The following is a 27,973-nucleotide window of genomic DNA, read 5'->3' as shown; positions in this document are numbered from 1 at the left end:
GGATGTTAGCCCCCAAAATCTGACTACCCAAGATACAATTCACAGACCACATAAATCTCAAGAAGAAGGAAGACCAAAGTGTGGGCTTCAGTCCTTAGAAGGAGGAACAAAATACTCATGGGAGGAAATACGGAGACAAAATGTGGAGCACAGACAGAAGGAAAGGCCATCCAGAGACTGCTGCACTTGGGGATCTACCCTATATACAGTTACCAAACTCAGACACTATTGTAGATGCCAAGAAGTTCTTGCTGACAGGAATCTGATATAGCTGTCTCCTGAGAGGCTCTGTCAGAACATACAGCAGTGGATGCTCACAGCCAACTACTGGACTGAGCACGGGGTCCCCAATGGAGGAGTTAGAGAAAGGACTGAAGGAGCTGAAGGGGTTTGCAACCCCATAGGAGGAACAACAATATCAACCAACCAGATACCCCTGGAGCTCCCAGGGACTAAACCACCAACCAAAAAGTACACATGGAGAGACCCATGGTTCTGGGCACATATGTGGCAGAGGATGGCCTTGTTAGACATCAATAGGAGAGGACCCTGGTCCTATGAAGGCTTGATTCCCCAGTGTAGGGGAATGCCAGGATGGGGAATCAGGAGTGGATGGGTGGGGGAACACTGTCATAGAAGCAGGGGGAGGGAGCATGGGACAGGGGGTTTTGGGAGGGGAAACTGAGAAAGGGGATAACATTTGAAATGTAAATAAAGAAAATATCTAATAAAAATTCAAAAAAAGAACTAAAAGAAAGAAAGAAAAGGTGAATCTCAGGATAATTATATGATCCTATGACAAAGCTGGCATGCTAAGGGGGGGGGGGGCTAGAATATTGATGCTTAGTTTAAACGATGTGATGAATGGATGCAGATACGGAAAAACGGGCTGATGAAAGACCTTGACTGGCGAGGTCATCAGTTGGCAAACCCATCAATAGTCCACACAGAGGATGATTAGGACACTAATCTACCTGGCCCTACATCATTTTGCTTTTAAACACTTTCATTACCCCTGATATTATTTAATTCCATGTTTCACTGGTGGTATACATTTTTCCCCCAAATGATTCAAGTTTATCGTGAAACGTCATTGACATAAACAGGGGAACGAAGTGTTTAATGCTTCTGACCTCCATAGCTCGCTGTATAGCCAGGCATCTCTGATGGGCTCTGAGCTGGATCAAACCACTGACTTGTTTCTTGTTATTTGACCAGAGTATCACATACCGCTCATCTTACTGTAACAGGGCGCTGTTAGCTGCCTAGGGGATCCCTGAGTTCTTTCCAGGGCAAAGACAAACAATTGAACACTGGGGAAAGCAGAAGACCAAGTTTAGAAGAAAAGGACAGAAAGCAACAGCTTTACCCCCCTGGAGGGGAGAAGCCCAAGGCTGGGTGGGAGTCCTTGCTTGGAAGCTGACTTGGGTATTTTATACAGCCACTGGGTTCTCCCCCTCCCTCTACAGGTCCTGTTTATATAACCACCCCTGTGCCTTCCTGCCAATTCTCCCATTGTCTTCTTATGCTCTTTGGGAACAGGAAGCTGACATTTCAGGAACCCACTTGTCTATCTGTGCCCCGCCCCCCTCCCCTCAACTCCCTTTTATTTCCATCCATCACCTGAATTTCTGCAGTTAAACCTCTGCTCTTGAACTCTGCCACATTTGCCCAGCAAGTACCTTACAAGCCATCTTCCCAACCATGATGTTAGCATCTTACATCTGTTAGTGCACCTGGGACTTCACACTGCCAGTTGCTGAAGCAGGTCTAAGGTCTTCTAAGCATGGACGGGCATATCGGAATTGGGTCTGCACAAGGAATGGGGGCAAGGGGTGGGCCAATCTATACCCAGATCTTACCGACAAGGCAGAGATTAATAACCAATATTATTTTCGACATGGAATGTCAAACCCAGCAACAACCCCTCAGTCCAATCTTTTGCTCACCAAGGCAAGGACTTGACCTCTGGACTAATTTTCACTTGGTTCATTCCAGAGACATGAAAGACCTTCCCCATCTAATCTCAGCCCAGGCGAATGGTAGATGTTGGATATTATTGATGTGCCCAGACTAATGAAGTTAAGTCCAGTGTCTTTTATCTTGCGGCCAAATCAGAGAAGCTGCTTTTCTCCCTGCAAGCACCAGTCATTACAGTCCACTGAGTCTAGATTTCCGTGGCAGCTGGCTGCTGGGAAGAGGTAGGCAACTGATAGGAGGAGACCTGGGGAGGGCAGATGGCTCCCCTGAGTTGCTTTCCACTCCACACTGCAGCTGAGAGCCCTGCTAGGGTTCTGACTGTCTCTGTAACACATGTGCAGAAGATGCCTCCCCGAGAGGGAACTGGACAGCAGCCACCCGAATTCTGCAGTGTGAGGCCACCCCGATCCCCGTGCATTTGCTGTGGATCCGTGACAACACACCCAGCTAGCACTCTCTCCCTGAGTGCAGCATGACCACAGGAACTGCTGAGAGTGATTACAGCATGAAACTTTCTTTACAAAGCAAAATCCAGGAAGGTAGCAACTGCCGAGCGGATGCAATAAGGGCGGGGAGGGGGGGGCGGGGGCAAGGAAGACTTAACACTGATGAAAGTAATTTTATAAGTAGGCAGCGTTTGTTTTTATAATTAGAATGGCATCGTATTGATTTTCACATTTGTTTCTGAGCACACAAAATGTTCTAAAGATGTCTTGCAAACACCTCAGTAATGTGCCCACTGTGTTAAGATGCCTGGAGAGCCAAAAGACAGAGTTAAGTAATCACTCAATTAAAATGTATATGTGTAAATACACACTCAGAGACACACAAACAAATACATCCACACATTCACACTCACATATTCACACACACACACACACACACACACACACACACACACACACACACGAAGTAGTAGAACAAAACTTAAACTTGGGTAATCTGATTCTCCACACTAATACTCTTAAAGTCTTTGGGTACTGCCTCCTCCTCAAGAGATTAAACTTAGTTGGAAAAATATTCAGTTGCTATATCTCAAAGCTCATGTTCACAGCTGCATACCTACCCATGCACACATGATCACACACACAACTCCAAATTGCAGCATTGTTGGGTTCACTAGGGCCAAGAAGGTGAAAGTGAAGATTCAAAACCAGGCTGCACAGGAAAAACAGACATTGGATAATAACACCAGTAATTATCATGATGAAGGAAAACAGCCACACACAAGGTGACATAGGAGAACCTTGCCCTACACTTAAAGGCATCCAATTTTCCTTTTCGAAAAGCAATCATCTCAAGGGGGTTCCATCTGCAATCTGCCACAACAGAATCAAGCAGCTCTGGGAAAATGACACATCGGGGCCACTGGCACCGGCAGGATGCTGCACAGGCAGAGCTCACCTCTACCACGTGTGCGGTGACCGTGAAACAATAGCTCTCCTGACAAGGCGTTCCGCAAGCTGTGACTTTACTGCTCTAGACAATAGTGACCTCGGTAAGAAACCAAGCAAATTATTCTCAGAGTGGTACAGTTGGTTGTGGGGATCATCTCAACACTTTTATTTCATTGTATACCAATATCAGTCACTGTGAACCAAGAGGGTCTAAAACTCACACATGGGAAACTTCGAAGGTAAAGCTTGATTTTAACCACAGATACTATATACTATTGGGGTAATATGACCATTGACCTGGGAAGCTGTGGGTCTAGCTATTCCTCAGACCTTTTGTTCTACATAGTTACAAAACAAAATGTTGAGTACATTTGGAAAATATGGTTTATTAGCCTTTAGTTGGCACAACTCATCTCTCATAATTTTTTTTCTTTTTCTTCTTCTCATGTATTTGTGTGTGGTGGGTGCTTCCCTGTGTGGATGTCTGTGTGTGCAGCTAAGATTGATGTCCAGGACATTCCTCTCTCATTCTTCTACTTTATTCTTTGAGACAGAGTCTGTCAATCAAATCCAGAATTCACCAATAAGGAGAGTCTTCCTAGCCATCTCGCTGGTGGTGGGGGTTGGGGGAGTTTGCAGGGTGAGATTCTCTGTCTCTGGCTCAAATAACAGGACAGTTGACAGTGCTCACTGAATCTGGTGTCTGGGGATTCAAAGTCTTGCTTGTGGCTCTTTAACCACTGAGTGATCTCCCAGCCCCACATCTTTCTTAATTTTCTAATACTACTACTACTAATTTTTATTATTAATAATAATAATTCTTGCTATTTTCATAGAAACCATGAAAATAAATCCCCTAATTAGAAAACAGCATTGACCATCAAAAGAGTCTTCCAGATAGTTCTAATAAGTCCTTATGGGACAGGAAGTTTAATATCTGTAGTAAGTGACTTCAGCATTGTTTTCCCCAGCTACCTCTCCTGAGCTCAGAAGCCTGCTCGAGCCTTGATACATGCTGGTCTCCTGTCAGCTGTGCCTTCTGCTGTCAGGTGTGCCTGTCACCAGCCACCTCCTGCTTATGCTTTGCTGTTTCTAATCTGTCATGCGACGAATCAGATGGCCAGAGCTGTTAGGACTACGTGTAAATTAAAAGCCACGTTCTGAGAGACAGCCAGAGACCTTCCTTTCCAAAGAGCACTGAGCAGTCCTTGGCAGCTGCCCCCTCTCTTCTCCAAGCTTTTCTTATCTAGCTCCTGCTGGATGGTTGCAGGACACTGGCTTCCATCTGCAAGAAGTGTTCCTTGTGATATACAGTGAGGGACACATCAGAATGCAGGACCAGACCTGTGTCCCCATGCAGGGGTGACACCCTGGCAGCTGCCTTAGCCACAGAGGCTGTCTCAAGTCCGTCTCTTCACTAGTGCAATGAGTACAGCACTCCCAAGCCACCATGGTCAGCAAGGTCAATTGAACTAAGAATGAGCTGCTATGAAGACAATATTTTTATGTGCATGAATGATGTATTTGTTCACGCGTGCGTATACATATGTACATGCACATGTACTGATGTGTGTGGCGTGGCTATCTGGAGCTGACTTGGGGTTTCTTCCTTGATTGTTCTCCACAGTTTTGGGAGGCACGCATGCCAAGGCATGTACCTGGACTAGAGAGGACAACTTGTACTTTGATCTTTCTTCTACCATATGGGTCATATGATTGAAATCAAGGCATCAGCTTGGCTGCTAGCTTGTTTGTGTGTCTGTTTGTCTGTTTCCCACTGAGCCATCTTAAAGCCTATTCATCATATCATTGAGACAGAGTCTCACTGAACTTGGAATGCACTCATTTGTTTTGGCTGGCTGACCAATAAGCCCCTGGGATCTTCCTGTCTCTACCTCCCCAGACATATGCTGCCCTTGATATGTCTTTTTTTTTTTTAAAGATTTATTTATTATATGTAAGTACATTGTAGCTGTCCTCAGACACTCCAGAAGAGGGCATCAGATTTCTTTACGGATGGTTGTGAGCCTCCATGTGGTTGCCGGGATTTGAACTTGGGACCTTCGGAAGAGCAGTCGGCGCTCTTAACCACTGAGCCATCTCGCCAGCCCCCGCCCTTGATACTTCTTACATGGGCTCTGGAAACAGAACCCGAACCCTCATGCTTATGAAACAGAAACCTAACAGTATCTGTTAAGAACAACCATTTGGCTCACAGGTATACTATCCACAGCTGCCTGATTCTGTGAATACAGTTTTATTAAAACACAGCCTTGTCTGTGCTTTAAATATTCTATACAGCTCCTCTGGAGCTATAAGGGCAGGTTCAGAAATCACAGGAGAAATCATGTGGCCCCCAAGCTAAATATTTACAGTTCAGCCCTGTGCTAAGAACTACTGAACCATCCCATCAAGAAATATTTTATCTTTCAGCAAATGGGATTTTATCCCCCACCCCCCACCACACACACACAAATAATTAAGTGGCCCAATATGGACTATGTTCTAACAGCACCACGAGCTGAGCAGAAAACATTAAGGAATAAAAATAACCATTACATTAGCAGCACATAAGAAATTTAATGTATAGGTTTCTGCCCTGCAAAGCAGTTACTGTAAACACGAAAGCCCCCAGAAACACACCAAACTTAACGTCTAAAAGGAATAATTAGCTCAGAGCAGAAAATTATTTCTGGTGCGCATGCAGGGGAAGAATGGGAAATGCATTACGCCTATTGTGTCAGCCATGCGGCAGCAAGGCCCAGAGTCCTCAGTGCCAAACACGCTGTGGGAGCACAAATATTAATCAAAATGACATCTCCAATTTTTCCCCTTCCTAATCAGGCCTAAACATCACGGGACATCCAGCAGATCAATAAGTAAAACTGGAAGCTCTCAGCACTCGATGCTTTAGCTCTGCCCTCAGCCAGGACAAGAGCCTTCGGTGCTAACCAACAATCCCTTGTGTTGGTCATCTATGCATGCCCACCTTTGACCCAAGAGCATCACCCAGACATGCATCCAACCATGCCACCTGTCCCAGAAAGAAAGACAGCACACAGTTTCCGCATAAAAGCGGCACGGCAGTGTAGCTCTAGAATATGTCTTTTCTTTCCGGGCCCTTTTCCTTGATTTCCTACCCCACTGATACTCGCTATTTCCTCCTACTCTGGGCTCTGGAGGTGTGCGGGTGCAGGGAAATGTCTGACTCACTTCTGTCGATTGATTCCTTCTTTGTGTTTAGAGGAGGCTGAACACAGGAACAAAGAACACATCCAGCCATGTGTTTCAAACCCTGTTGAGTGAATTGCACAGCCACAGGCAAGGGGACAAAGGCCCAGAAAAACTCGGAGAGTAGAAAAGGCATTGTCCTCCCTCTGAGGAGGCACCACCAGCTTCAGGACCCTGTGGGAGATGTGGAACAGAAAGTTCAGGGCCGCTTACAGCCAGGCAGCAGCGAGGTAAGAGAGATTGAAGCTGAGAACTCAGGCCCCCAGCCACTGAGGCCCAGCAACATTACTTACTACTCATCCACAATTCACTAGCTCATTTAGCTATGGGCTAGGTGCATCCGTGAGCAGGATTATTCTATTTCTTAGGCTCCTCTTAAGCGATTTTGGTCTTAGCCAGGATTTTCTGCTTCCTAACATCATGAAAATACACATGAAAAAAAAATCTTTCTGACTCCAGATTTTTTTTTTCATTTTAGTATAAGAAGAAGAAAATTTAAAGATAAAGTATGATAAAGAAGATGGTACCACCTTAGCCCAGCCTGATTGTCAGCTTGGGAAGAAAAAGATGCCCTTTAAATGTTAAGCAAATGGGGCTGAAGAGATGGCTCAGATGTTAGGAGCACTGTCTGCTCTTCCAGAGGACCTGGGTTTGATTCTCAGCACTCCATGGCAGCTCAAAACCATGTATAACACTAGTTCCATAGGATCTGACATCCACAGACATGTGGTACACTGAAGGCAAAATACTCATATTCATAAAACTAAATATATATAGGCCTGAAAAAAAAACAAAGGAAACCCTTAACCCAACCCCCAAAACAAGGAATAAGGAATTAAAGGCAACACTCCAGAAAACTGATACCAGGCGCAAGGCTAAACGAAATGAAGTAAACTTAGTTTAAAGGAAGTCAGAGGTCGGATGGTCATTAGAATTGAATTTGGAAAAAGTGAGAGACATGTCACCCATATGAAAACTCAGATAAATATATAAGTAATACTACTTAGATTGAGTTGTATTTTTAGCAATACCAACATAGTTAACATGGGTAAATAGCCTCATTCAGAACAAATACTCCACAGGTTCATTTGGCAGGAAATTATTTGATATATTTGATATAGATTATATTTATTTGAAATTATTTGATATATTTGATTATAGATTATATTTGACACAACATTGCTTCTATAGAACCAGTGTTCATAGCCAATTCTAGGAGACTCATGAGTTCTAATATGTTCCATCAGTGACGGCCACACACTGATCATTGTCCATCGGACAGCCCAGCCCATCTGTTCCTACCTCCTGTATCCTGTTCTGTGCTCACTGAGACTGAGGCTGAGAACCAGCTCTTTCACCTCTGATGTCTAGTGGGATTAAATAACGAAGGTGATTGTAAGGGGATGACTTCAGTGCTCTTTCTCCTTGCACCTTGCATGTCTGGTTAGAGCATCCTCTGGACTTCCTGGTTTTCAGTTGAATTCTGTTTTTTTCTACTTCATTTATCAGGGCAGGGAGAGAGACAGAGAGAGAGAGAGAGAGAGAGAGAGAGAGAGAGAGAGAGAGAGAGAGAGAGAGAGAGAGAGAGAGAATCCCTGATGATGCCACGCCCACATGTTAGAGAACTCATCTCTCACTCCCTCATTCCCAGCCTACTCTCTCACCCATCTCACACACTTGCAAATATTCCCTTTGTGAATTTCTCCTCATTTGATAAATATGAGTTGAATTCATCTTCCTGCTAGAACTATGATTGGAATATAATACAGGCATCTGTTTATTGACATGGGACCATGTATTGCAGTAAGAAGCTAGACAGAATTTATAGCATGTATGTTATGATAGTGAGGTAGAAGTGTTTGTTTCAGCATATATAGTACAACCATGAACCTTTGTGAGTGACAATATCATTCTTTATTTGTTCTCAATTTTACTATCTATGAAAATTAGGTTTGGTCACCAAGTATCCACACTAAAATGTAAAAACTTTATGTAAGTAAGTACTTGTGTTTTACAGGTAAGGGCTTGACAAGGGGAGTTCAAATGTGCTATAGTCTGTGGTGATGATGATGATGGCTTAGTTAATATTACTAATGACTTACTGATGTTTTCCAATATGAGAGATATTATCAGATCTAATCCTGTATGGTTATATCTACTCCACAGACAAGTGAACTGACTTGCAGACAAGCCATGTGATTTGCCCATGACCATAAAGGTCTTCCCTAACAGATCCTGAAGGCAGTCAATGCTTTAGAGTCTCTTCTACCCACCATATTTAACTATCTCTCAGATCCATAGATTACACACAGATTTTTAAAATTTTCCAAATTTGAGTTGAAAAGATGGCTCAGTAGTTAAGAGCATGGGCTGCTCTTGCAGAGGGCCTGATTTCAACTTCCGGCTCCCATGTGGTAGCTTACAACTATAACTTCAACCCCTGGGGATACAATGCCCTACTCTGGCCTCCTCCAGTACTGAGTGCACAATATGCACAAGCATATACATAGAGAGAAAACTGCAATTACTTTGGCAAAGTCTAAGTCCAAACTACATTAGGAACTACCCAGTTTGTAAAAAACACCCAACACAAACCACCACGGTTTGATCAATAATAGCAGTGCAGTAGATTCTGTGGAACACACTCCCAAGAGACCCCCTCTAACACATAGTCAGTAATTACACCTCCCTTATTTGGTATGTTCCCAGCTCTTTCTGAAATGTATTATTCTGTCTTCAGACCTCTAATCAAACTTGAAAGGAAAAAAGAAAACCCCTTCAGCGTTCCAAACCCACAAGCTCTATGGTGCAGAATCAAAAAAGTTCAGTTGAACTGCTTAGTCTTCAGTTTCCCTGACTCAAGTTTTGTTGGAGTTTTTATAATTAATTATATTCCATTATTACTGATCATCAATTAGCTCAAAATGTTGCTGAGTTGGTGACTATGCTGAAGAAGGCAGAATTTAATGATAATTTGAGACCAGTAGGACACTAAATTTCTCTCTTGTTAATAATTAAAGTAGATAACTTATGTTTTTATTTATAGCTTCCAGAAATATCCGGCTCATTCCTGAGCGCTGCCCTGTCAGCTAATCATCAGCTGGTCAGGATCTGACTTAGGCCACTGTGTTTTATTTCCTATACTTCCACTGAAGCTATAAATGTAGCCCAAACCAAAAGGCAAAACAACTGAGGTCATTGCTGAGTGAGTTGTAGAACTTTCCTTCTAGACAAAAGCGTGCACACCACAGACAAAATAAAAACAGGGCTCACCTTTCTGCTTACCTGTTTCAATTTCCCAGATGTAGACCGAGTCATCTGTACAACCAACAATGAGAAAGTTCTCGACTGGATGCCATCTGATCATCCTCACAGGGAAAAGGTGCTTCCGGGCACGCAAGAGGCACCGTCTCCCTTCCAGGTGAAGGAGAGCCACGGAATGGTCACCACACACACAGCAGAGGATCTGACCATCACTTCGCTGTAGAAACACAAACAGGCTTACTTAAGTGAGAAGTCACATGCTACCTTGTTGAGGGAGTTAACACTCCCTGCACAGTTCTGCCCGGGCTAGTTACAAGAGTGTATTTCTGCATTGCACAGAATGTCATGGGACAATTATGAATCAATTGTAGACACAGAGCAGAGTTTAAGCTCACCAACCCAACAGAAAGGTCAGGCTGAAGTGAAGGGGAAAGGGAGCAGCCAGATCCTCTTGTAAGATAGAGAAAGGTTCCATTACTCAGCAAATTCAGCAGGCAGTGCTGATGTTGGAAACAGCACAAAACACAATAAACCCCAGAACTCATTTGTCACCACAAAAAGAAGCTATTTGTGGACACAAACTTAGGCCCAAGGGTATTGAGAGCTGAGATTTTCCACTTAAAGCCTCAAAATGTGATTTGGTGCAGTTCCCAGAACTCCAGATTCTAATCCAAACAGGAAACTTAGTGTAGACACAATCTAAAACAGGGCAGCATTAGATGTTCCTGCTGAAGGTGCTCCCTCAAATACGCAAGGACATAAGGAGGTTCATAGAATGGCACTCCTAAAGACAGTTGCTAAAGTCATCAGTGGTCAGCTTTACCACCCAACCAACCTAGGCAACTAATAAATAAAATGAAAAAAAATTTTAATAAGTGACCCAGGGTATAGTAATAAAGGACATTTTCCCAGAATGCACAGAGCCCCAAACTCAATCTTTAGCACCATATCCAGGACTGCTGAGCCATCTAGAATGACAGCTCAAGGGGAACTGACGGCTAATCACTCTGTGGGGCTTTGGACAGCATGTTTTTTTCCCAATTCTAAGGAGACTAAAGAAATCCTACGGAGGAAAAAAGAATCACAAAATAGCAGTTGTGATACAGATGGAGCCTAGACTTCAGAATGGGTCAGGTGTCATGGCTCTCCAGACACTCTGTCTTGTAGAGCACAAGAATATTCCACAGTTTCTAGAATATCTGGCTCCAGGTTATGGAGAGAAACACACACATGCACAAACATACAAACATATGCACATCCAGGCACACATGTTTACACATATACAATACACATATGCACCACATACACAAACACACACATACCACACCATATACACAAACCCAGCACACACACACACACACACACACACACACACACACACACCACATACTACACATACACAGTCACAAGAATGCAAGTCATATGACCATGAGTAGTGAGCCTACATTATATGACCCACACCAGGTCAATCCAACACTGAATCCTAAACTCTTGAAGATGAAATAATTAATAGGAAAAGAGATGGAGTATGGGTGTTGAGGGGCATAGAATAACCTATAAGAGTAGGAGAGAACCTTGGAATAAAATATATTCGACAATATTCCAGCTGTCCACATGGAAGTTTCCAGAGAAGCATATCAGCGTTTAACCCTTTGTGACCGAGAAACATGTTTTATGTCTTATCACCAAAATACAGAATCAGTTTCTCCAAGTTTACCTATGTGGAGATGATTTTATAAGCCAATGTAACTTAGCAAGGACCTTGACACATACTTTTCCCTCTACTATCTGGCTCACATTTTAACATTTAACTCTTTGTGAACTGGATTTAAGTTAACATATCACGAGAAGATAGGAACTATCACAATGTCGTTTCCCCTAACAAGGTAGATGGCGTTCATAAATTCAACATTTACCAAATGCTCACTCAGTACTAAGGAAATAAAAGTTACATTTGTATTTATATATTCCTAATTCTTTGACTTGTTTTTGCATAATCTTTGAATTTACTTTAAAATTCCATACTAAAAAATTAAGACAGAACTAGGGAGGGAAAAAACTATGACTCTGTGGGTAACTAACAGAATTTTTATAAAGCTATAAGTAGCAAAATGTTTACTTTAAAAATCATTTGTGTGACACATTATAGTGAAACTAAAATTCATATTGCAAAGTTAAGGGCAAACTTGGCAGAAGTAGCTGGCTAACTATGGGCCGACAATGTGAGTATTTGTTCTTTGTCTTTGGTTTGATTACTTCTGGGAACACAGGCTTTGTTGCTGTTTGCTTGTCTATATCATGTGCTGGTCTTCACTCTTCCTATTCACTTACCTTTAAGTTCTCTGGTGACATCAATAGTCTTGTTACTGGACCAGCTTCCAAAAAGAACGTGTGCAGAATTTCCTCAGTAAAAATATCCCAGAGGATCACATAGGAGCCTCGATCCCCAGACACCATCCAACTTTGGTCTAACTTTGAAGCAAGATTGTGAGGGTAAAGTAATGAAGTCACACTCTGGTGATGGCCTCTGAGAAGGGTGTGGCACGGAGAATCTGGAAAGTGGTCAGACACCAAACAGCACAGTTATTTTTCAGGTCATGCATTTTTAACATAGACCCAGCTGGCCGAGAAGATTATCAAGCAGCCTAAGTAAATCATCTCACAAAGCAAAAGTTCTCATCAGAAGCTTGACAAAGCTTTGAGTGAGGCAGAAAGCTGGGTTGTTCAGGTCTTCTGTTTGCTGATGGCTGTTGACATTCTATAACATGAGGGGACTAGTCACACACTCCCTCTTCACGTAGATGGCCAAGTTAAATTTAACAGAAAAGAAAAACAAATGTCACAGGACGTTTTGCTACAAAAGATGTTTGAAATGATCAAGTTCTACCTCTTTTTCATTGTTTACAGGTAAAGTATCCCAGGCTCGAATAGGTCATTCAACTCCTTGTGTCAAAAGATGGCCACAGTGTTTAATCTTAGCTTCTCGAGGAATCGTCCCCTTTACCTGTAAATCAATCTCTTTCTACACGTGCTGCCACAGACATGGACACATCGATCCTTTTGCTCCTTTCTTCTGACTCACACATTCTAAGTACCTCTGTAAGATACAGGAAATAGCCACCACCCTTGCTTGGGACAGACTGTTGAGTGAAATGAATATATTCTCAGCACATGCCTGGCACCTGGGAAAAATGTTCACATGTGGCCATGTGAATACCTGGGCACATGGCCTTTCAAACACTATCTGAAGTAGAACTGATTTTACTGGTAACCTGCTTCTCATGCCTCTGGCCCCTGCTGGTCCCTCCATAGCTATCTACATTCTCCCCATTAGAGAAGATCATTTGCCAGTCTTTTTATTCAAACTGAAAAGGAATCTCCAAGTTCTTTTATTGTGTTTTGTTTCCTTTTCTGGCCTCAGTAAGCAATAATGAATGTCAGCTCAGAAGCTGTCTGTCAAGTGTAAATTTCTGTTTATTTTCTTGATATTAGGATAAGTTGGTCCAGATTAAAATGTCTACAGTCACCATTTTCTCTGACTTTTCATGGCAGCTGTTTACCTACTTATTATCTCTTCCAGCATCCTTGCCGGTTACAGCTCAGCTGTCAATCACAGAATCAGTGAGTAGGTAAAGTGTACTGAAAAATCAGAACAGGGACTGGAAGAGGATGTTCGAATTGAAAAAGATGATGTATGAAAAAAGGAAAACAAAACAAAACATGGAAATTTAGGATGTATAAAGCCCTAGGTTTGATCCCCAGCACTGTAGGGGGAGAAAATAGAAGCTTATTTGTGAGATTTCAGAGTAAAATGCTTATCTAGAATGCATGAGGCTCTAAGTAGAACAGCCACCCACCCACCCCCCCAAAAAGAAAAAACAAACAAACAAAACTCAAAAGCATACAATTTTAACTATATATTCTAAAATCTCCATACCCTTCTATCTTCCCTCCCCTTATGACAACTCATTGTATGACACTTATTTAAATAAGTAGGTATTAATTGTCACAATGCAGAGATGAATAAGAACACAGACTTCACTAATAAGGAAATACAAATAAATACAGGAAAATGCCATTGTATTCCTCATTAGTAAAGATTTAAATGTTTAAAATGTAAAAGGTAGTCAATATTTAGGAGAACACTTGTGATTTCACAGATTATTATTGGATATTCTTGTATATACTGAGATAAGTCCTTTATAAGAGCATTTAGATAGCTTAATTTCTAAAATCAAAATCACAAACTAATATTGATGTAGACATTCAAGGATAATCAATTCCAAATCTTCTATAGTAGCTAAAGTCTGGAAAACCTAAGCACTGATAACAGAAAGGTTTTCAACTTAAATTTTGATTATTATTTGTTATTTAAAATGACATATGAATTTACATATTATGAATAATGAGTGAGCACCAAAACTATTTTATAAAAATAATAAGTCAGAATGGCACCAATTTCACTAATGTAATTAAAACATTGCACACAGTGTGCTGGTGTGTGTGTTCTCAAACACCCACATAGACACATACATAGACACACATAGAGTTTCAGGAAGTACAGAAACTACTATGCACAGTGGCCTTTGGTAAAAGCCAACGCTGAAATTAAAGTAGGGAGCAAGTCTTCTGGTGGAGCAATACAACTCTTTGATTGAGTCTTCACAAATCCCATGTACATGCTTAATTTGATATTAAATCATGCAGAAATTTATCTGCAAATGCCAGCAAAGGTCTGAGGCCTCTGAATCATGTTTGTATAGTTCATAGAAGATCAGATAGATTAGGTGAATAGGGAGAAGAAAAATTCAGTCACCTTTCAATAAAGAATCCCCTTCTAGAAGTCCAGCTTTGGCAGCATTCAATGCCTTAGTGATGAAAATGGTCCCATCCTCACAGCCACAGATGAGTTTATCAAGATTTGGAATGTACTCTGATGAGGTGATGGTAGCTGTCATTCCCACCTCATCTCTGGACCCAGAGAAATGGTCTGTGATGCTCTGTGACACCATTTGATGCTTATCGAAGTTATCCTGAAGAGTCCAGGTGGTAGTTATTGGTATTTCTGAAAGGAACATGTGTACGGGGAAAAGTTGGTTTATTTATTCACAATAGATATGAACACTATGTAAAGATGTCATTTCTTTAAAAGTATGAGCCCAGTGTGAAAGTTCAGTCCCATTCAGAACATAGATAGAAAGATAGATAGATAGATGATAGATAGATAGAGATATAGAGATATCTTAAGATGTTAAACAAAAGTTCATTTGAATTATGTTGGTTATATTTGTGCATTAGATCCACAAACTTTAATTATATCTGTTTCGGTATTGGTGTCTGTACAAGTTACTTCTCAGAAAATAAGATTAGAAACCAAAACTGTTGGGACTAAACTGATGGCTCAGCAGCTAAGAGCATGCATTGCTCTCCTAGAGAACCCAAGTTCAGTTCCCAGGACCCACATTTAGTAACTCTCAACTTCCTGTAACCTGAGCTCCAAAGAGGCTCAGACACCAATGGCTTCTGTGGGAACCTGCACTAATGTGTGCATATTCACAACAAACATATACACATAATTAAAAATAAATGAAAAGAAATGGAAAGTGGCAAGCTGGGCATAGAGGGGCACACTTTTAATCTTGGTATTTGGGATGTAGAAGCAGACAGATCTCTATGAGTTTGAGTTCAAAGCCAGCTTGTCTAATGAGACACAAAAGAGATGGGGGAGGGGAAACACAACTGTCTTACCTCTAGGGGAACCGTCAAACTTAGATATGGGGACATCTGGGATATGCCACAACGTTATTCTCCCCGAGACTTCTCCTGAGAAAAGCACCTTGTAAAATGGCTCTTTCCGTTCATTCATGTAGCCCATGACGAAATGCAGGCTCTGCAAAACAAACCATGAGCCTGGCATAGGTCATCATTAATGTCCTGACCCCTGGGAAGACAGAAGGAAGACTGCAGGACTGACCCAAACCTTTTTTAACTATTTGGCACCACTTCAAAAATTTCAAGTAAATTAAATGAAATAATCTGTGATTTAAAGGTAAAAGAAAACAAAGCCTATATTAAATATGCAAAATGAGATCATGGACTAAGCTCCAGAGAGTGAGTTGCTACAAGTATCTAACCTTGTGTGTGTGTGTGTGTGTGTGTGTGTGTGTGTGTGTGTGTGTGTACTGCACACATTCCTTCATAAAAGCCTTGCCAGTAAGTGCTGGGTACATGTTTAGTTAAAAAAAAAATTCTCATCAATTAAAAACCTCCAATGCTATGAGTTTGTGCTGTCGTGGTCTTTAACTCACATGTGAAGAAAGCTAGAAAAGGGGCTTGGATTAACCATGGTAATGGACCATGGAGACAGCAATGGGCCTTGAGTGTAAGAATCTGAATCAAAATCCTGTGTGTTCATGATGATACTATGCACCAAACATGCCTATTACAGTGAAAATGGCACCAGTTAACATGCATATATACATATGTGTGTATGTACATACACATATATATTCATACATGTAGTCCTTGGTATCCTTTTCCAGAACTATTAACCAGCTATTGGTTCTAAGAACTCATAATCAGACCTATCATAAGATTAAACCACCCAAGTTTCAAACCTTGGAGCTAATCTCTCCAAATGTCAGTTTCAAAATGGCCTCCTGGTGGCAGCTGAAGTCATGAAGCGTTGTATACGCTTGTAAATGATAAAGTCAAAATGCCTCCTAGTAACCTCCACCATCTTTATTTTAGTTTGCACACACATGCCCATCTTGGATCTACAGCCTTCTTTCATGTTAGCTCAGACTTGCAGAGTATGAAGGTCTCTTTCAAAAGACACACAAACCCATCATCAGATAGGTTCACAGAAGGCGCCAATGAGAACTCTCAATGATGCTGAAATAACAGATGGAATTTCATGGTGGGACTCCAAACACTGACCCTGGCTAGCGCCGTGTTACTACTGCAGAACACTCTCTTCTAGGTTTACTGTGATCAAAGTCTTAAAATTAGATTATTCTATTTATGGTTCACTAGCCTCTAGGTATTTCTTACACTTAAAATATGGTGGGAGAGGCAGAAAAAAAAATGGATATCTAAATAAGAATCATTGGAACATGAACCATCTGTCTTTGTGTTCATACTTGGAGAGAAAAAACTAGATAGCTTTCCATTTTAAAAAATTCATTTATTTTATGTGTTATGTGTTTACCTGCATATATAGCTGTGAACCATGTGTGTACCCTGCCTGTGGAGTTACAGATGGTTGTGAGCCACCATGTGCATGCAGGGAATTGATCCCAGGTCCTCGAGAAGAGCAGCCAGTGCTCTTGACTGCTGAGCCATCTCTCCAGCTCCAACTTTCCAATGTTAAGACAATGCTTTATAATAGCTCTCAGATTTGCTTGTTAGAGTAGAAATTTCTGAGTGACATTTGGTTTCTGTGTTGGTAAAATGTCACTGTGAAGCCAAAAGGGAGCAAACAGCAGGCTCTTCAGAAGAACAAAAATGCCTTTCTGAGGGAACCACAGTACTGCTTTGTGACAAGTCTTCCCACTGCTCATGAAGGACTTTAGAAATGTTCCCCGATGCATGCTGTAATTTTAAAGGTGGTTGTGGTTGTTGTTGTGTGTTTTGATTGTGTGTGTGTTTGTGTGTGTGTGTGTGTTTCTGCCCTAGCAGTACTCAGGGTTCTCAGTTGTGGCTAAGAGATTTTTAACCAAGGTTTTGCCGCAAAACCTTCAAGGGGCATCACGGCTGTGGGGCTTCCAAGAGCTCTGCTGCCTAATTAATCAAATCTCGATTTCGCCCACAGCCGCATGCTTTCATGCTTGGTATGTCACTAAGGGAAGGAAAGCTTTTCCTCTTCATGACATACCTTCTTGGGTAATTAAATGATGACTGAGTCTACAGGTTAAAAACTCATTTTGAATGACACCCCTGAAATAAAACAGTTACTTAGATCTCAGATGTGGTTAACTGTCAAAAATTAGTTAAACCAAGTAGTAAGCTCACAATTATATTCTCAACCGTCTGCTGGAAACCTTAATTACAGTTGTTTGAAGAAAAAAAATTTCGCATAAGAATAGCTAAGTGCATGTGAAAATGACCTGGGTGTACAGTTAAGCTTTGGGGGTTTTGTTTTGTTTTGTTTTGTTTTAATTATAAAAACCATTTTATAAAGCTTCAGAACTGGAGTAGGCATATCATAATGTTAAGAATATGCTGTAGAATAGATCAAAGGAAAAACATGGGATGTGCGTGCATGTGTATGAGAGAATCCATGAAATAAAATTTCAGTACTGGTGCATCTAGGTGAAGGGCATGTGCGTGTTAATCATCCTGCTTCTGCAAACTTCTCAACAATTGAAACAGTCCCAGCTACAGTAGGCAAACAGTCAATATTTATGGTGGTGAAATCAGAATTTTGATATCTTCTTTATTTTCCCCCACACTTGTAATCTTCCTATAATGAAAAGGCATTGTAGTATCAATCAGCAATTCTTGTGGGCGACATTTTCTCTTTGGGAGCCATTAACACTCAGAGTTGATTTTCTCATTAACAACTTGATCTGATGCTTTGATTTCATTTTTTTGCGAGGCTGAGTCTATTCCGAAGCGAGAAGCCGGTTTGAGGCCATTCTTCCTGCCTTACCTTATTTTCCTCCACAGAAGTGGAGCAGAGTAAGTGAGGGTAGACAGTCCCCTTCAGGACACCTCCGTCGGCAGGGCACACGCATTTGGAAAGCCCACTGTGTGGGGAAAATTATAAACAAAATTTAGGGTCATTCATTTGCTTCCTTCCCCCCTCCCTCTTTCAGAAGCCGGATGGCACCGGTCGAGTTTCTAAACTCCAGTTAGAAATTGTTGGGCTAATAATTACGAGTGACTTTTTGAAAGCCCCGCACCAGCTGTACAAGTTCTACATGGCTAATCTCATGCCTTCATCCCCTGCTGTGCTGTACAAAGGCAGAGGCCTTGCAGGCCCAGAGTAAATCTTCCAGTGCCAAAGTTGTTTTGTTCTGGGTTTTGATCAGGGGCCGCATGCAGAGGGTTTTCCATAATAACCCCCCCAAGTTCATTTTCTACCTGAATGTTCTGAGCGTCGCTCCCATCTGAGCCCACCTGTTCAGCAGCTGATAGATATAACTGTGACCATCTTCTGTCCAAACAAGGATCCTGTGGGCAGCAAGCACCTCTCCACCAGCAAAGAATTGTCCATCTCTACTAACTTCAGTCCACAGAAGGGAAAAGTCACAATAGTCATAAATCTGCAAGACAGTGCAATTGTGCATTAATAAAGGCTGGAAATAGAGTCTGCCTGCAAGATTAGCAGAGAATTATGCTTATAAAGACTATGGCGATGGTGGAAATAATGCTACAGCCTATTGCTTATTAAAAACATACATACTGTACTCATAGATGAAGATAAAATGTACTTTTCCAATATTTCACAAGACTTAACCTTTCACGTTTAACCCAACATAGGTTGCAGTGGATAGAGGTATCTGGCTGGCTAATTCTACCGTGTGTCTGTTAAGCATGGAAAGCCGAATCCTACATTTTAAAATAGTTTTATTCTTCACACATGAATAGTCTCAGTATAGCACTTAAAAATCCCTTATATATAAGATGTTTGTGTAGTAGAAAGCCTTCGCTAGATTGAGTGCTTTAAGTCTTTGGCAACAATATATTATTACAGCACAAGTCAGACAGACTTCCGATATCAGTTATGTGAAACATTAAAGAAAAATCAAACTGCTGTTGGATTATAACTTTGATTTACTCTCAGAGAAATCACAGAATAGATTCACAAGAAAAGAAAAAAATGTTCCCTAAAAACATGGTAGTTACAAAACAGAAAAACAATCCAGAAATATTGTCCACCTATATTTGTAGTATGTGCTATCCTTCTAAAAGTAAAATGCAGACATTGTTTTTAAAAACAATTTGAAGATTTGTTTCTATTTTTAGTAATTTGTTTTTATTTTCTGTGCATTTCTGTTTGTTTGCATGAATGCATCACATGCACAAATTCCTAAAGAGGCCCAGAGAGAACATAAGGTCCCTTGGAAAGGGAGTCTCAGGCATTTGTAAGCAGCTATGTGGGTGCCAGGAATAAAACCCAGTCCTCTGCAAAAGGAGCTGGTGCTCTGAAGCACCGTGACAGTTCTCCAGCCCTTAGAAATGATTTTATCATTATTTATTTGTGGTTGATAAACTAGAATTTATTGGTTCACGTATATCGTCATAGGAAACAAAGTAATGGAGCACACAGCATTAAGGGAAGTATAAAATACTAATTGTTCCATGTCTTAACACTATTACATTCAGGGTCTTTTCCCAATATTTAAACTGTATTTTCACTGTTTGACTCAACAGATAAACATTGCAATTGTACATCACTGGTACTTAAAATACCTTCCAACACTTAGAAAACACCACCAACAGGAGTCTCTCCGTGTACGGACAAAACCGTATGGTCTGACAGTTGAAGGAGTCAAGAAACTTGGATTCTTTTTCATGGACATCTTGCTTTTCCTTTAAAAGGGAAGAAAAATGTCCACATAAACAAAAGACCCAGTCCTCATATACATGACAGAGCTCCTTCCAGTCATTATACAGGGGAAAGTATCCAAGGCTCCTTGTCAGTGTTTTGACCTAAACATTACCATACAAAGAAGCTATGAGCAGAAATTCCCCTAAGATTCAAGGACTTATTATTGATAATCAACCAAACACCATTCTACAAGGAGCAATAGCAAGTGGTGACAACATGAAGTTACTGCCTTTTGGCCAGAACATAAAAATGTTAAAATTCAAAGCAACAACAAACCAAACCTGTAGTGGTAACGACTAAAACCACAAGGAAACAATACAAGAGGTGCTTTGGAAAAAGACAGGCATAGACAACAATGGGCAGCAAAACCTTCTATAAACTTCTGATACTGCTGGGTAGTGCGAGGGTTTCTACAGAGTGGCAAGCAACCCAATATCTCAGATACTCAATGAAGAAATTGCCACAGACTGTGTAAGGAAGTCTAACATATACTGTGTTTCTTCCTTTGTCAGTTACTTTGATTCTGGTCTGATGGTAGGAAGCAGGTGGCCATGCCAGCATCCCCAGGAAAGTGGCCCTCCTATGTATCTGTCTGTTACAGCTCCCATACCCTAGAAGAGTCCTAGTGGGAGGAGACAGAACAATGTCTACTCTCATTTTTTAAATTAAAAATATAATCTTTTCCTCTCCCTACTCCTCCCCTGTGTGTGTAAATAAATCTATTTAGATTATGTATGGAGTCACGGTTGGAAGGATGCAATTCAGATGCCTCGGTGCCCACCCCTGGAAAGATATCATTTAAACCTTCAACTGTGAACATGCATCAACTCTCATGGTTTGAAATTTTCAATGAATAGTGATTGAAATAATAATAATAATAAAAAAGAGTGGTTTCCAAGGCAACCTGAATGCTGTTGATGGACGAGGAGAGGTCCCATACTTTGAGTTCGCCGGTTATGGACACAACCAAGAGAGAATCTTCTGTGAAAAGAAGGGAGGTCACATATGAGCTGTGAGCCGGTGGACCTGCATGTTTTCAGTATTACCTCATAGTTACTCAAAGACTGCACAGGACTGAGTCAGCGGGATATACTCAGCTTTGATTTTTGTTAAGGGAATGATTCCATTCCAGGTTCTACCCTATGTGTGTGCAGAATACAGCTAAAAGAAGAGCCATGGCGCCTGTCAGGCAATGGTTGTGCTGAACCTGTTATAGGTGGGAATGTAGAAGCAATTCACATTTTACTTGGGCATTACCAACTACAGAAACAGAGTTTCAGTGGTATATCCAGAAAAAGTGCCCCACACCTACACACACACACACACACAGAGAGAGAGAGAGAGAGACAGAGAGACAGAGACAGAGACAGACAGAGAGACAGACAAAAGAAAAGAAGGGGAAGACCAGGGGAAGAGGAAGGAAAGCCAGAGAGAGAACACACAAACAGCCCAACTGCCTGTCCCTCTCAGCAAGCAGAACTGAGAACTGGATCATAGAAACAGATTCTCTTTTGCATGTCTCCACCTCCTGCTGGCTTCCTAATACCTTGACCCACTGGTGGAGGAGATCTGGGTTTCCCCCTGCCATGGTTTTAAGAGCTGCCCCAGGACAAGGAGAACACTAACAGTGATCTCAACTCTTGCTTGACAGTTTCAGTAGTATCTCACCGGCCGCTGCACCATCTTAGACGCCAAGGTGCCCACCGTTACCTTGAATTCTCACGGAGTGAACGATGCACATGCATTTCATCCAGTCGGGCGACTGTAAAGAGGTGAAGGTATGCAGGACAGCCAGAGTTCCAGCATCAAGGACGAGAACATCTTGATATTCCCCACAGCACAGCAGCCAGCCCTCTCCAGTCATCCGGAAGGAGCAGTGGTAGTACTATGGGATGGAATTCCAAGAACAGCACCTCAGAGATGGATAACATTGACACCCTTCTAGCTGTGTAAAGACCTCTCTCTCCCTTGAATTCCAGCCAGCCTCTCCTCAGTGAACCCTCCGATCTAGGTAACACCTCAAATTCCCTTCATTAACCCCAGACTCTTGTCATGTTGACTTTTCAGCTTAGCTTCAACCACACCCCATCCCCCAGGTAAAAGGAGAGTTCTTTTTAAAAGACACACTGTAAGTCATGGGACAGCAATAGGTATATTATTTCTGCAATGTTATTCAGAGCTAAACAGTAACAACCTGAATTCTCTGCTTCCAGTAGTACTGCTAAAAATTGGTAAGAAATGAAAGTGTTTCAAGAGTACTGGGGAAGTATTCTTGTACCAAATACATTTTGGAAGTATTTTCTATTAGAGACCAGGTTATCCATTCTACTTCAACCCTGAGCTCTGCATCTGGGTTCTGATCCCAAGACAAGAGGAGAGAGTGGGTGAGTGTTGCTGTATGAGGTTCCAGCATGGACAATGGGAAAAATATAAAGACATATGGGTGGTGAAATTACCCCTTCATTTTTAATCTGTCTGTCATAATCCAGAAGCTACTTAAAAATCAGAAAGTATGGCTAAGATAAAGTTCAGGTGAGGCCCTGGGCTCCACCTCTGATACTGGGGGAAACAAGAAAGCCCCTTAATTGGAAAATGATTATAGAAATTATAACTAGGCTTCTTTATCATTTACAAGTTAAGAAAAAGTAAAAGAGAAACAAATAAACCCACCAGAAGAACTAGTTAAGATTTTAAAACATGGCCTGAGCTTTACTGTTTTCTTGAGAGTTTTACACTTTTAATTATGGGCATGTGTGCATCAATGTAGGGTCGGGTATGTGCACATGAGTGCACCGCCTGCAGCAGGTAGTACAGGGCAGGGCATCTCCTTGGAGCTGCTGTTAGAGGCAGGATTCCTATGCTAGGAACCAAATTCTGGTCCTCTGGAAGAAGAGCGAATGCTCTTAAGCCCTGAACCATCTCTCCAGACCCAGAAGAAAGTCTCATGTTTTATAAAAAAAAAAAAAAAAAAAAAAAAAAAAAAAAACCAAACCAAAAAAAAAAAAACACACATCCATCATTAAAGCCAAATCTTCCCATGTACTTGTGGATATTTTGTGTCACCTAGGAAATGCAAAACAATATAAAAATCATTTTTTTTCTAGAAAGATAAGAAGCAGAAATGAAATAACAAGAAACAAATGCTGTGGAACAATGTCTTTAGACTGAGAGGAAGGCCAAGATAACAGACAATTACTGGGGATATTTTTCTCACCATGGAGGAAAAAAAAAAAGAAAATGCAAGAAAAGAATATTCTCCAAAGATACTAAGTGCTCAGATAGATAGAAAGCACAACATGTAGTTACTGTTTGAGCATCTCACGTGTCCTGAGGGGAGCGCACTTACACAGATGGCTGTGTGCCTGTAAGGAAGGCTGGTCTTCTCCACACACTGGCCGCTGCTCACATTCCACATACACATCTCCCTGGAACAGAACACTCCACATTATTCTCTCCCATTTCCACACAATTGGCTGGAATAATTTTTGTGCCTCCAAGTTTTTCTTTAGTGATGCATTTAGGCGCAACCTGATCACGCATGTAGGTTTTTTTTTGTTACAGATTACTGGGCAGGAAACTGCTGCGGTCATTAGTAAGGTTGACACAGTGTCTCTGTATCATTTTGTGTGGGTAATGACACCCTGCCTCCAGCCTGCAAGCTTTGTTTTAGGACCATCCTGGCTGAGAACAATGTGGGGTCTCAGGCATTGTGGCCTTCAAGAGGGACAGGACTATGGACTTTCCATGGAAATAGCATCATTCAAAAGCAGTTTACATCATTGAGCTTAAACTACATATTCTGAGGAGGACACACATCATATCTGTTTGCAGAAACTCTCCTCTCTCTGTCTCTCTGCTCTGTCTGTCTGTCTGTCTCTGTCTGTCTTTTTGTCTGTCTCTTTGTCTCTGTCTCTGTCTCTGTCTCTGTCTCTCCCTCTCCCTCTCCCTCTCCCCCCTCCCCTCTCTCTCTCTCCCCCTCTCTCTCTTCCCTCTCTCATGAAAACAAACAGCACCACCAAGAGGCCTCATTTGGTCCACCACGATCCAGTTTCTTTATTTGATGTTTTTTTCCACTCATGATTTAAAATCCTGAAATAAACAAGCCTTAACTTGATATTTGAAAAAAGCCTCATTATTTGTTTTAGGCTTCTTGTTTTAATTCATGTTATGACGATATGGACACAGTCTGTACAATGAAGCTGTGAAATGTGCCAGGTAATTTAAACCTAGGGGATTTCTGTTCAGTAAACCAAGGCAGCAAAATCAGTGTTGCATAAGAGCATAAGAGTCTTTGGTTTTAGACACTTCAATACAGAAGATATGTGTGTGTGTGTATGTGTGTGTGTGTATGTGTGTGTGTGAGAGAGAGAGAGAGAAGAAACACAAGCTTTGTGAGTGTTGTGGGAAATGCTGCAGAGCCATGTCTCCAGACCCACAAAAAGTTTCATATTTTATAAAAAGCACACTGTTAAAACCAAATCTTCCCATGAACTTGTGGATGTTTTGTGTCACTTAGGAAACATGAAACAATATAAAAATCATTTTAAAGATAAGATACAGAAATGAAATAACCAGGAACAAATATTGAACAGTACCTTTAGACTGAGAAGAAGGCCAAGATAACAGATAATTACTGGTAATAGTTGAGGTAAAAAAAAATAAATAAATAAAATTAAAACAGATTAATGCTATTAAGCATTGCATACATTCGATGATTTCCAGGGGTTTGTTTTGATAACAGAACACTAGGAGTCAATATTCTAAACCAGTCATTCTGAAATCTGAGTGGTTTTGGTTCCCCACAATCAACCACTTTCCAGGAACCTCATTGCTACTAGGAACACACTGCTGACATCTAGTGGCCAGAGAGCAGAAGTGCCGCAGCCACCTTGTGTTGCACAGGTCTCCACAACAAAGGATCTCATTCCAAAATGCCATAAATGCAAGGTACACAGGTGTGCCCTAGAATCAGAAGAAAATATTCATAGAAAATATTCATTGTTTAACTAACTGCATCCCAAAGATTTTTCAAGGTAACCTGAAAAGACGTGTAATTTACAAGACAGGAGGAAAAACTTTGCGTGTCCACAAACACATATGATGTGTGTTTGTATGCATGCAGAAAAAAATAAGAAGAAAGGAAATATAGACATTAAAAATATATCCCAGAAATGAAACCACTACTAACATATCTAAAGGGGAAATGAAGGATATAGAAATCAAAGTTAGAAATGGAATTCTAAGTAGCCAATGGTACAAAATAACACAGTAACGTAGTTTAGCGCTGTAATTTATGGTCCTTCCTTGTATCAACAAACACCCTAAAGTATTTAGAATACTCCAGAAATCCTCACCCCATGGCTGTTATTAGTTTCTACCATGTGTTGTTTTTTTTTAAACTCTTGGTAAGCTGATATGTTTTGAGGTAAGTTTATTTTTAAGTTATTACTGGTATCACTAGTAATCAGTTTTTAAAGATTTATTTTATTCTTATCTATGTGTATGTGGGGGGGGCAACAATGTATATGTGCATATGAGTGTAATGTCCTTAGAGCCCTGAGGAGGGTACCTGGTCCTCTGGAGTCAGAGTTACAGGCAGTTGTGAACCTTCATGTGGGTGCTGGAATATGAAGTTGAGTCCTCTGGAAGAGCAGTAAGCATTCTTCATTGCCACGCTATCTCTTCAGACCCACATCTGGACTCTCTTTTCTTCTTTCCTATTCCCTCTGAGAGCTATCTACTCCTAATTATTTATTGCTGTCTCTGTGCTTGGTAAGCTAAGATTTCTCATCAGAGCTCAAGATTCCCATACCCACCTGCCTACAGATGGTTTCACTCGTATGGCATCTGGGACTTCATAAGCCTTGGGCAACACCTTCTTCCTTTGTTGGTTCTGTCGATGACTGGTCTATCCGAATGTAAGATTCCCAACCTAGCGTCAGTCTCATACTTCCCCAGCTGTCTACAAGTGGGCACAGGAGGATTTAAATACAGTCTCTAGGATGTAGGGATAGAAGGATAGCCAAAGATTGTGCTAGAAATACAACTTAATGGGCCCAAGGTCACCCCTATGTACTCATATCTGCAGGATTAAGGCCCAGAACTCTACACTGAGCCTTGGCAGGTAACTCTGAGATGGATCAGTCTTAAGGCCCCTCTCCTGGCAGAATTTCCATTCTGAGTTGGGACACTTACCTACCGTTCATCCACTGGTTACCAGAATGTCTCATAACATATGGCTATCCTCTCTACCAATGCCAAGGCTTTGTGTTCTGAAATTTTAATTTACCATGTTGCATTAACTATGTAAATTTATTAATATAAATTTTAATATTACCATATCAACCTCATTTGGTTAGTACATGCCTGATAAGTGTTTCCCACCATTTTTCTTTTAAAATATCATTTACCTAGCCTATTATTTTTACAACCATCTTTCCCAACCTCATTTTCTTTTATGTTTTCCTTGATTTATTATTTTTTCTGATTGTCTTACAATCACTGCAGTGTAAAGCTTGGTCCTATCACATAATCAAGATTAGCATTTTTCCAAAAGTCAGTCCAACTATCTTACTGTGTGCTTTCCTTTTGCATGTGCAAAGGACAGAGGTCCACACTGGCTGTTTTCCTCAGTCAAGCTTCACTTTATCGTGAATGTCTCAGTGTTTGTGCGTGCACACACATATGTGGTTGAACATGGAGAGTGGGTATACAACTATGTGTGGGTTTTGTGTGGCTGCTACTTTTCAATTCCTGTGGGAGAGTGGGAATAAATATCATTTCCTGGGTTAAGAATGACCGTCAACATGTGATCCTCCTGCCTTAGCCTACTGAGTGCTAGAGTTACAGGTGTTCGATACCACACCAGGCATGAAGTGCTTGGAGGCCAGAGGTCAACACTGGGTGTTTGTCTAGATTGCTCTCTCCTGGTCTCCCATGACATCTGGGGCTCATCAATTTGGCAAGACTGATCAGACAGCAGCCTCCGGATCTCCTGCTGCAATATACACGCCTCAGATGTGGGGTTATAGCTTTTATCATGGTTGCTGGGATTCTAACACAGGAAATCACATTTGTGTACAAGCGCTTTAGTCACAGGCACATCTCCCCTCCACTCCTTTTCAGGGTCACAAAGGAAGGTAATGGAGACGGAGGTAAATGTAGACACCCGTCACTCACCCATTCTCAGCAGCACTCACAACGTAAGGCTGTTTGGAGAAGTCTCTCGCTCTTGCCAAACATGTCACCGAAGCCGAATGACCAAAAAGAAGTTCTTTAGCTGAAATCTAAAAATGTTGAAAGTGAGTTTTTTTAAAAAAAAAAAAAAAAAAACCAACAACTCTGAACTCCCAGGAATAATTAATAATAATAATAATGCATTTGCATATTCTAATTACGAAAATGTTTGTGCTAAGAGGTTTTATGTGCACAAGTTTCAGGTAAGCTGATACACAGCACATCAACATCCACAGACGAGGAAACCCGGAGATGAAGGAATGTGCTGTCCTTAGTTATCCATTTTATTTGTTTGGGCTTCATCATG

At 41.3% G+C, this 27,973-nt stretch overlaps 1 protein-coding gene across 6 annotated transcripts in view; it reads right to left on the bottom strand.

Moving 5' to 3' along the window:
• Wdr72 (WD repeat domain 72) overlaps positions 1-27,973 on the bottom strand; it is a 172,873-nt gene that overhangs the window by 115,861 nt on the left and 29,039 nt on the right. For 3 of the 6 annotated variants that reach the window (XM_006511283.2, NM_001033500.3, XM_006511279.2), the window contains 11 exons: positions 27,610-27,716; positions 23,777-23,855; positions 22,141-22,315; positions 21,335-21,411; positions 20,292-20,411; positions 18,960-19,141; positions 18,526-18,622; positions 15,621-15,762; positions 14,689-14,937; positions 12,204-12,424; positions 9,894-10,089 (listed from right to left, as the gene is read on the bottom strand). In XM_006511283.2, the coding sequence (XP_006511346.1) occupies positions 9,894-10,089; positions 12,204-12,424; positions 14,689-14,937; positions 15,621-15,762; positions 18,526-18,622; positions 18,960-19,141; positions 20,292-20,411; positions 21,335-21,411; positions 22,141-22,315; positions 23,777-23,855; positions 27,610-27,716 (1,645 nt within the window). The remainder of the gene's footprint in view (positions 1-9,893; positions 10,090-12,203; positions 12,425-14,688; positions 14,938-15,620; positions 15,763-18,525; positions 18,623-18,959; positions 19,142-20,291; positions 20,412-21,334; positions 21,412-22,140; positions 22,316-23,776; positions 23,856-27,609; positions 27,717-27,973) is intronic. The other 3 variants (XM_006511281.2, XM_006511280.2, XM_006511282.2) reach the window with 3 other exon arrangements.

The sequence above is a fragment of the Mus musculus genome, chromosome 9 (genome assembly GCF_000001635.26).
Source record: "Mus musculus strain C57BL/6J chromosome 9, GRCm38.p6 C57BL/6J".
NCBI lineage: Eukaryota > Metazoa > Chordata > Mammalia > Rodentia > Muridae > Mus > Mus musculus.
Note: the sequence above shows the minus strand (reverse complement) of the source record. Positions and strands in the feature narration are given on the sequence as shown.